The sequence below is a fragment of the Galeopterus variegatus genome, unplaced genomic scaffold (assembly GCF_000696425.1).
Source record: "Galeopterus variegatus unplaced genomic scaffold, G_variegatus-3.0.2 Scaffold1052, whole genome shotgun sequence".
NCBI lineage: Eukaryota > Metazoa > Chordata > Mammalia > Dermoptera > Cynocephalidae > Galeopterus > Galeopterus variegatus.
Genome location: NW_007727163.1, coordinates 361386 through 372724, shown reverse-complemented (window position 1 = coordinate 372724; position 11339 = coordinate 361386). Strand labels below are relative to the sequence as shown.

Here is an 11339-nt window from a genome sequence, read left to right as displayed (position 1 = left end):
TTTTTCCAAAAAGTTTTAAAAACATTTTTTTTTTTTTTTTTTTTTCTGGGTTTTTTTTTGGGGGGGGGGGGGAGCTGGCCAGTATGGGGATCTAAACCCTTGTCCATGGTGTTATAACACCTCACTCTAACCAACTGAGCAAACCAGTCAGCCCTCCAAATAACTTTCATTGTATTTAATATTTGCTTTTACGAACAACAAAAAGAAAACCCTTCACTTGCAAGCATCACTTGTAATTACACTGAGATCATATAGCAAAATATACATGTAATCAGACGGCTTAAACTGGAGAGAAAAAAAGCCAACTTTTACTCTATATACAACTAAACTTTGAGAATTAGTAAAAGCACTTGGTAACCATCATTTACATTTCTCATCAAATAAAATTAATCTAAATACTTGCCCCAATACCAAATCACTAACTTAGGCAATTCTCCCAAGCAACCAAATGTTAATGCCATTTAATATAAAGGTTAGGCCAATTTTAAAATAGTCTCTAATTACCCTCTGCTAAATGCTTTAGCAATTTCACAGGGGAAAAAAAGAAAACAAAATATCTCTGAATAGATCTTGTGATTTTTAAGCTTCACGAGATATCTGCTATGCAGAAGATGAATTGTGACCTAGATATGCCACTGAAATTAACACTAAGAAGGATCTGCCTTGACTGTAACAACTTACCAGTGGTATTTCTAACATGGCCAAGTCCCTGCGGATTTTATTCCAAAACTCATTTATATGAAAACCATTCAATTAATCTAACATGGCCCATTCAGAAACAAGCAAACAAAAAAACCACTGTACAAGGAAATGAAAAAGACCTTAAATTGATTGTAATGTCATATATCAATTGATAAAAATTTAAAATATGAAATAAATTTCAATCTCTCTCCTCACTAATCATGTTTTTCAAATTTTGACTCTTAGCTATGAGATATAGAAAGTTTGCCTTTGATAATAGAGAAATGTAAGACTGTCCATCTCATACTGGCTAACAAATTTCCATGAATAAAAGAAATTTATTCTTGAATTATTGTAGTGGCAACTAATTGAGAATAGCATATATACACACATGTATACACATATACGCAAGTCGTTAGAGGTTATTACAGTAAGTTGGCCATTTATTGCTTTATGGGAAAGTTATTGATTGCCTTGCCTTGAATTAAAAACATTATTTAGAAGTCAATGCCTAAAGTCTTCACAATACTCCCATTTCTGGTGGAGTGTCTTAGCTTTCGGACAGAGAATGTATTTAGGAAGTCACATTTTGAGTATTTCCCCATAGTGCAAAAGATAAAATTTATTGACATCACTTCTCTACAGAAAAAGCTACACTATACCTGTGATTAAGAAAAGCTTTCAAATATCAAACTGTGAGATCAAATATAAAGAGAAATATGTTTAACTCTACAGAGGAAGATGCAAACATTTATCTGAGAAACAAATTGCTGGCTGTCTTTAAAAAGGTCATTATAACTATAACGAGATTAATACATGACACTATCAATAAAATCCTCATGTGCTATATTATCAGTATTAAAAATTATCAAAAGCATCATTTACTTAACACCACACTATTAAAAGTTTTCATTAATGCAAAAAAAATAGCTTTCCAAATTACAAAACTTAAATTCATAACACACCATTCTTACACCTGGATTATAGCTTGGAACTGAAAAAATGTAATACTTTCAATTTCTAAAAATCATAGTGGATGAGCAAAACAATTATAACTGTTTATATCTTATTAATTATAATAAAGAAAAGGGCTAAAGTTGTTTTCTGAAAATACTTTTTAGTCTTGAGAGTTCTTCGGTTCTATATAAAAACCTAATTAAAAAGGGAAAACAAAAAACTGCTCAATTTGAAGGCCAAATTTTTGTGGATTTTTTGTAATTTTTTAACACTGCCTTACTTTACCTCCCACCACTCTCTCTACATTATCATGTTTAACAGTGGCTGGCTAGATTTGAATCCCTGTTCTATGACTTCCTAGCAGAGTCCATAGTTTACATTAGGTTTCATTCTTGGTGGACATTCTATGGCTTTCGACAAATGTATAATGACATGTATCCACCCTTACAGTATCATACAGAGTAATTTCATTGCCCTAAAAATTCTCTGTACTCCACCCATTCATCCCTCCCTATCCCCCAACCCCAAGCACCCACTAATCGTTTTACCGTCTTCATAGTTTTCATCTTTTCCAGAATCTCTTATAATTGGAATCATACAGAATGTAGGCTTTTCAGACTCGCTTCTTTCACTTAGTAATATGCATTTAATGTTCCTCCATGTCTTTTCATGGCTTTTTTTTTTTTTTTTTTTTGGTGACTGGTAAGGGGATCGTAACCCTTGGCTTAGTGTCATCCGTACCGCACTCAGCCAGTGAGCTCACCGGCCATCCCTATATAGGATCCAAACCTGCGGCCTCGGCGCTCCCAGCGCTGCTGCGCTCCCAGCGCCGCACTCTCCCGAGTGAGCCACGGGGCCGGCCCTTTTCATGGCTTGATAGCTCATTTCTTTTTAGTGCTCAATAATAGTCCATATATCACAGTTTATCTACTCACCTACTGAGTGGCATCTTGGTTGCTTCTGAGTTTTGGAAATTATGAATAAAGCTGTTATAAATATCCATGTATAGGTTGTTGTGCGAACATAAGTTTTCAGCTCCTTTGGGTAAACACCAAGGAGTGTGTCAGCTGGATCATATAGTAAGAGTATGTTTGGTTTTGTAAGAAACTGCCAAACTGTCTTCCAAGGTGGCTGTACCATTTTTCATTCCCACCAACAATCAAAGAGGCAGTGTTATGTCTTTGTACCTTGTTTCTTATTGGTTAAATGGAGCAGAGTATGCAGAGTAAATAAAAAATGCATGTAACATACTGGAATAGTCCTAGAACATAACAAACACTCAATACATGCTAACTACTATTATTACCCAAAACAGTTGAACTCTAGAGGCAGTAGAGTGTACTACTTAAGTTTAAGAGCAGATGCTTTACAATTAGACAGACCTAGGTTAATGTTCCATCACTACTGCTTACTAAGGTCCCTGGGCAAGCTCATAAATCTCTTTAAACCTCAATTTTCTCATCTTAAAATGTTATTAATACTAGTATCTATCTCATGGGGTTATTATAAGGATTAAATGAGACAATAAATATAAGGTCCTCATCAGAGTATTTGACACATGATAAGTCCTTATCATCTTGATTATCATAATCATAATTATAGTATTTGATAACATTTCTTGAAATAATTGGCAACAACTCTGGAAAATCAAAACAAGAGCTAGAAATTACCAGCCTAGGGCCAGCCCCGTGGCGCACTCGGGAGAGTGTGGTGCTTGGGAGCGTAGTGGCACTCCCGCCGCGGGTTCGGATCCTATATAGGGATGACCGGTGCGCTCACAGCGCTCACTGGCTGAGCGTGGTGGGGCCGGTCTCAAAAAGGACAAAAAAAAAAAAAAAGAAAGAAATTACCAGCCTAGAGTACAATGTAGTGTACCACAAGAGAAACACATAAAAAGAAAAAAAAAATTCTAAAAGAGGAATGAAAACTATTATTCACCAAGTATCTGCCAGGGACCATATATATTATCTCATTTTAAAAAGTAGATATATAAATCTTTTACAGAGAGGGAAACAGCCTGAAATAAAATATGTAATTTGTATTAGGTCAGAAAGTTAGCAGAAGATTCAAACTCTCATGTGATTCCAAAACCCAAACTATTCCAATACACTACACTCTCTTCCTTTCTGCCTCTTCTATGGACCCCTCTCTGCAACACTCCCAATCCATTAAGATCAAGCTACAATTAATGAACTTGAGGTGGTTTGGAAGAACCTCCAATAAAGGGAGTATTACTTCATTAAATAAATATTTTACTTAATGCCCATTACATAATTTTGTACAATCACAAAGATGGCATTATTTATGTTACACAAAGTTTTCATGCCCTTAAAGGAGTTTTTACCTCTCTCTTTGTGGGTACAGAAAAATATCAGTCCCTGAAAGTTGTTGCTCTGATAAATGAGCTTATCTATTTCAATTCTCTTTATAATCCCAATAATTCTCCATTCCTATCATAAAAAACAAATGAGTGTTTCTGGATTTAAACTTCCTGACAATAGCTTTTTGATATCGTAGAATATTTCCCTTAACTGTCTGGCTTAGGGACACTTTCCCTGTGATAGCAGTTGGGCAGTTGGTCAAAGGTGAAAAAAATATGAGAAAGGAAGGCTGACTCACTAGAACATTCAAAACAGCAATCCTGTCATTTAATGACATTGGAGAAAAGAACTATGAGGATCATCCTCCCTTTTTTCCTTTTAAAAAATATATTAAAATATTATTAAAATAAATTTTCTAACCAAGAATAATTAAAAAGAAGCATTACTTCTTTTGATGATGTTTTGAGGAAGTATGCTTGTCCTATGCTTTTATGAGCAATAAGGGGGAGGAAAAAATTAAGATTTCAGAAGACATGGGTAACTGTCGATTTAGTTAGATTCAAGCCTGTTGCTTACAAAAACTAAAAACATTTTAATGTCTTTTTATTAATTTATCCACCCCAATGTGCATCCTGGAAAGAGAAAAACCAACTGAACCACAAGTAAGAAAAACTGAGTTCTATCACTAATCAGAAAAATTTAAGCATATCACATCACCTCTCTGAAAATTACTTTACTTCCTGTTTTACAGATGAAGCAAATTTACCTTAGCATTTACAGATTAAATATTTGTTTCAATTATTTATGAGCAACTCCAAATGTCTGGGATCATAATAATTTGTAATTAGCCTACATGTGAATTTGGGTTGAATACTGTAGGGCTGACATGCAGGAACATGTGTCTCAGCTGAACTTGGAGGCTGGCAAACTTTTTTTGTAAAGAAACAGATACTAGCCTTTTTAGTCCATATGGTCTCTGTCTCAACTACTCTACTACTGTAGTGCAAAAATTGCCATAGACAATATGCATGAATGAGAGCAGTTGTGTTTTAATAAAACTTTATTTCTGGGCCGGCCCGGTGGCGCACTGGATAGTGCGCCGCTTGGGAGGTGTGGCGGCGCTCCCGCCCGAGGGTTCGGATCCCACATACAGACCGGTTCCCGCTCACTGGCTGAGCGAGGCGCGGGAGCAACACCGAGGGTTGCGGTCCCGTTGCCGGTCCCGGTCCAGTGCGGGGGCGACACTGAGGGTTGCGATCCGTTGCCGGACACGGAAAAAGACCAAAAAAAAAAAAAAAAAAACTTTATTTCTGGACACTGAATTTGAATTTCATGTTTTCTATTTTAGTAGAAGTTATTTTTGACAAAAGAGCAAAAGCAATTCAATGGAAGAAAACTAATCTTTTCAATAAAAGTTGCTGGAGCAATTGGATATCCACAGGTAAAAAAAGAAAAAAAAAGAACCTTGACCCAAACCTCACACCTTAATTAACTCGAATGGATCACAGATTTAAATGTCAAGTTAAGGGCCGGCCCGGTGGTGCACTGGAGAGTGCGCCGCTTGGGAGCGTGGCGGCGCTCCCGCCGAGGGTTCGGATCCCATGTGGAGACCGGTTCCTGCTCACTGGCTGAGCGCGGTGCAGGCGCAACACCAAGGGTTGCGATCCCGTTGCCGGTCCCCGGTACGGGCGCGACACTGAGGGTTGCGATCCCGTTACCGGTCAGTAAAAAAGACAAAAAAGGGGAAAAAAAAAGTTTAAATGTCAAGTTAAAATTATAAAACTTTTAGGAAAAGAACATAGGAGAAAATCTTTGGGGCCTAGGACTCAGAACCTTAGACGTGACATAAAAAAAAAAATGACCCATTAAAGAAAAACATGAAATAATTGGATTTCAACAACATTTACAACTTTTACTCTGTGAAAGATCTTGTTAAGAAGATAAAAAGGCAAGCAACAGACTGAGAGAAAATATTTGGAAACCATATGGCTGACCCAGGACTTGTATCATATAAAGAATTCTCAGAACTCAATAATTAAAAAAAAAATTTTTTTATTAGAAAATGGGAAAAAGACATAGAGACATTTTACTGATGAGGATATATAAATGGCAAATGATGATATGAAAAGTTGTTTAATAACTGGCCATAAGGGAAATGCAAATCAAGACCATGGTGAGATATCACTAGACATCTATTAAAACAGTTAAAGTAAAAATAGTGACAGTATTAGATACTGGCAAGAATGAGGAGAAACTGGGTCTCTCACAGGAGTACAATACTGGTGGGAATGTAAAATAGTACAGACACTCTAGAAAATAGTTTGGCAATATCTTGTAAAAAAAATTAAACATAAAAGGGCCGGCCCGTGGCTCACGTGGGAGAGTGTGGTGCTGATAACACCAAGGCCATGGGTTCAGATCCCTATATAGGGATGGCTGGTTGGCTCAACTGGGAGAGTGTGGCGCTGACAACACCAAGTCAAGGGTTAAGATCCCCTTACCAGTCATCTTTTAAAATAAATAAATAAACAAACAAACATATAGCTACCATATGACCCAGCAATTGCATTCCCCAGAGAACAATGAAAAATTTATGTCCACACAAAAACCTAAACATGAATGTCCATAGACTCTTTAGCCACAGTAGCCAACTAGAAACAACCAAAATGTCCTCAGTAGTTGAATGGTTCAATAGGCGAACTGTGGTACATCCATACCATGGAATACTACTCAGCAATAAAAAGGAGTGAGCTATTGGTACATATTAAGTGTGGATGGATCTCAGGAACATCATGCTGATTGGAAAAAAGCCAATATTCCCTACTATATGATTCCATATTCTTAAAGTGACAAAGTTATAGAAATGGAGAACAGATTCCCGGTTGCTAAGGGTTAGGAATGATGGGGAGGGTTGGAAGACTGGCTAAGACTATGAAAGGGTAGCACAAGGGGGATTTTTGTGGTGATGGAATAGTTCTGTATCTTGATTGCAGAGGTGGTTACACATGTGATAAAATGGCATAGGATTATATAAACACCTTGTAGCAATGTCAATTTCCTGGCTGTTGGTATTATACAATAGTTATATTTAAAATGTAACCAGTGGGGGAACTGGTGAAGGGTAAGGACCTCTCTGTATTACTACCTGAAATTTCCTGTGGACCTATAATTATCTTAAAATAAAAAGTTAAAACAGTTTCTGAAAATCTGAAGATAAGCAAAAAGAAGACATAGCTTTGTAAATAACAACAGTCTACCCACTCTCCCTATTAATCTCAGTATTGTTTCAAGTACCAAGCATAATAAAATAATAAAAGCCAGTTTTAACTAAGAGTCTACCATGAGCCAGGCACTGTCTTAATGCTCTTCATGCACTGCCCATTTAATCCACATAACCACTTTATAAATGAAATGCCACAACCCCATTTTGCAGACAAAAAAACTGAGGTTGTGAGAGGTTGAGTAATTTGCTCATGGTCACACATTAAATGCTAGAACCATGATTTAAACTCAGATTAACTCCAGAGGCATGCCTCTGCACACTACTGTAACAAATATAAAGATGTTCAGAGAAAGAAAAACAGTTATTGGTCACACTGTGTGCAAAAGCCTGGATAAAACAGTTAAACCAGTTTTACCTTTGGTAGAGTTTTCAAAACTTTTCAAATGCTGGTGCATGTCACATAACTAGAAGACACATACAGTATTTCCCTTACGTATTTAACCAGGCCCTTTTCTGCCAGAATATAGTTTGGGTATATAATACAACAATCTCTCAGCCAAAAGTTAAAACATTTAAATAGCCTGATCTTAACACACTTCTCTTCACATATTGGCAAACTACAAATGTTTATAGCTGTGCTGTCTCATGTGGTAGCAGCTACCCATATGTGACTAATTATAAGTTAATAAGAATTAAATAAAATCAAAAGTTCAGTTCCTCAGTCACACTATCCACATTTCAAGTCTGCTCAAGACCCACATATGGCTACCATACTGGACATCACAGCTACAGAACATTTCCATCATCTGAGAAGTTCTATCAGCACTGGGTTAGAGACTTATTTTTGTTTTGTTTTGTTTTTTTTAAAGAACGTGGAGCCTATGCAATCTTCAGAGAAGCACATTGTGAATTATTACACGTCACTGTCACTATCCTCCCATAAAAGGGGATGAGGTCAGAGATTCTTGACGATCTAAAGTCAGCTACTGCCACTATAATGTTAAAGCACAAGGAAAAGGCAAGCAAAAGGAGTGGAAAAAATGAACAGAAAGAAAAGAAAGCAACATCATGCAACTTGGTGATGAGGCTTAAACTGAGATCCAAGAGTCTGGGTTCTACTCCCTACTATGTCAATGATTCATTTAAATAAACAAAATAAAAATAAAAATTTTGTGCAGTATTTGGTACTAATTACCTGTGACTTGATTAGACAAGTTTCTTTGCCTCTCTGGTCCTCAGTTTCCTCTTCAAATTTAAACTCGATGTTGCTAAGATTCCCTCTAGCTCTGTACCATTAAAACACATACACATACACACACAAAATGATGAGGTGGGAAATAAAGGTAAAAATAAAAGAAAGCAAGATCATTGCACATCGGTGTCGGAAACTGGCAGGAATAGCTTGTCACAAGTTCTACTCATGAGGATAAGATTTGGATACCACCAAAGGTTGAAAGATTTAATTCTGTTCAATAAATACTCACAGCAATTATTTGCAGCTAACTGCACTACTTGGAAATAGCACCCCCCCCCCCAAAAAAAAGAACCTGTCTAGCCCTAAATTAATACCAAATATGTGGAAAGAATGCAAGATTCACAAACCTTTAGGTTGAAAGACTGGTTCATTAACATGTACTAACCTAAATGACCCAGAACTGAGAAACACAGAAGTATCTTAAAATCTTCTTGAAGAGAAACAACTAACAAATTTTATAAAATCATTTACGTAGTACAAACAAATGGTATAATCAAAAGCATACCCGTTTCTTCCACAAAGAATATAAATAAATGCTACAGGTTACTTGGGAATAGGAAGACACCGATTTTGGTCAAGCTAACTTCTCTAGAATCCACAGTTAATCAGATAATCCTGCATGTTCTGGGTTAAATATTCTTGAGGGTTACTGGGAGTAAACGATTTTCAAATCGTGCTAGACAGAATAAAACGCAACTGGAATTCTTGCCTCTACTTATCTACTGCACACTTCCCACTTTTCAGAGGCACTGTTGGTCCTATTTCCTACGATCAAAATAGACAGAAAACTTTCCCCATCCCTATTCTAAGAATTCAAATAGCCAATATGAAAATTAAAAAATAATGTTTACCTCTAGATAAAGAAGAGCCAAGATAAACTGCGTTGATATTTTACCTTGAAGAAGCTAAGGCAAGCAGAGAGTAGTGTAACCTCTGTGAGGATTCACTCATTAAAGCCTGGAACCCTAGCCGGGAATATTTTGGTGCAGGCGCGAGTAAACACTAAAGCTTTGCAGCAAGGACAACAAGGAGAAGGGATCTGCAGAAGGGACAACAAGTAAAGGGACAAGCCTTCACTTCAGAAAGGCAGTTTTCAGTACCCCACCTACTAACCCAAAACCAAGGACCGCGCGGCGCGGAAACCCTGCCGAATTTGAAAACAAATGCTGCGAAGCTCCGGTGGACTGGTAAGGGGGTTGGTAACTGACAGCTCCGCTTCGGCGGGAGAAGCCTCAAATAGGTCAAATTGTGTCAACGGTCTGAAATCGAGAGTCCAGGCTACTACGCTTAGGGGAGTAGAGCAGCAGGAGGTAAGCAGAGGGTTGGCGTCTTTCAGTCCTAAGGAGGAAGGTTATCAGAACTGAGACCTAACCCAAGCCCGGGCAGCTTGCCCGCTCTCACCTCTCTTGGGGGCCTTGATCATAGGCACCCCTCCAGTTCTCTCGCCGTTTTCCTGCTTGTCCTTGTGCTTGAGATCGCCCGGAACGCAGGAGCTGGAATCACCATCGGAGCCGCGGTGGTGATGGTGCTTGTGCCGCTCCTTATGGCCCTTATGCTTGGGCCCGGCCGCGCTCACAGTCAGGGGCGAGAAGGTGAAGAGGGCCGAGGTGCCTGGAGCCGGGAGCGGGGCAGCGACAGCGGGCCCGGCGGACGCAAGCGACGGTGGCGGCGGAGGCGGCAGGAGCAGAGGCTCAACAGGGCCTGGGACGGTCGGGGCTGAATTCGTTGGCGGCAGCGGCCCGGGATGTTGGCGGCTGCGACGCCGCCGGTGAGGGGGAGCGACAGGGGGCTCCTGGCTCGGCCGCCCCCGCTTCTCCTGAGATCCCCCACTGCTTGTTCGGCGCTGCCTCTTCACTCCCCGCGGTGAGACCCCAGCGTGAGGTTTCTCCTTCCCTTCTTTGTCCGGCTCCTCTTGCGCCGCCACCGCCCGTACTACGCGCACCGCTCCGACCTGCGCAGCCATTTCACCCACAAACACACATTTAAATGGCTCGACCGCCCCCCCCGTCCGCGCATCGCGCAAGCGCCGCCCGCGCATGGCCCGCTGGGCATTGGAGTCTCTCCCCCGCCCTCCACTTGTCGGCAGTTCTTCGTCCAGAGCCCAACATGCCGGAAGCGGCAGTTCCAACGCTTTTCCGCTGGCCTCTCCGACCGAGCTTCTATTGTAAAGCTCCCCGGGCCGCGCAAAGCCTCGTGGGAGTGGTAGTTCCGCCGCGCCCTGCGCCGTGTCCCCGGCTCTGAGTGGAGTAGCAGAGGGAGCGTGCGCCGAGTCACGCGTCGGGCTGCGACGCAACCGCTGGTTGCCGCCAACCGCTTTAACGGCCCAAACAATGTTAATGGCTTTCAGAGTCTGGCGCCGCGTTCCATTATCATCTTTCTGTGCCCTTTCGTTATTTTACACGGAATATGTGGTCTCCATAGTGACTAAAATTGCATATTTCTCTCATAACCTTTGTGAGGTAAAAGAATCTCCAGCCTTTTACCCTTGACAAGCGATGAAATGAAGGGGAAAAGAGGATTTAGTGTTATGTAAAATGCGGACGATTTTACTGTGAAATCTATAGGACCGCAATTCAGAAATTTTTTGAAGCATTTGCATGGGCATTGCTATGGTTACAACTAGAGGCGTAACAAGGCAGGTGCAAGAACTGCCTGGGAGTCATCGAGCCACATCTCCCCAATGTCTGGAAAGGTAGAGACCAGCACTTATTTTGAACATATCCCTAGAGTTGCGAAAAATTCTAGATGCAAAACCGTGGTTAAAAAAATTTTTTAGTAAGATGATTTTTTTTTTTTTTTTCAAATCAGAAAAGGTTGCATAAATTTGAAAAGTGCATCTACCAGAAAACATTCAAAATCGTCACTGTCCGCCGAGGGATGATTGCTGCTCAGAAATTCATTT

The 11339-nt window shown here is 39.8% G+C and overlaps 1 protein-coding gene across 1 annotated transcript in view; it reads right to left on the bottom strand.

The window, feature by feature from the left end:
- RSBN1 (round spermatid basic protein 1) overlaps positions 1–10799 on the bottom strand; it is a 41671-nt gene extending 30872 nt beyond the window's left edge. The window contains 2 exon segments of the mRNA XM_008574473.1: positions 9839–10442; positions 10444–10799. Of these exon segments, the coding sequence (XP_008572695.1) occupies positions 9839–10442; positions 10444–10545 (706 nt within the window). The 5' untranslated portion in view covers positions 10546–10799.
- Between the last annotated feature and the right edge of the window lie 540 nt (positions 10800–11339).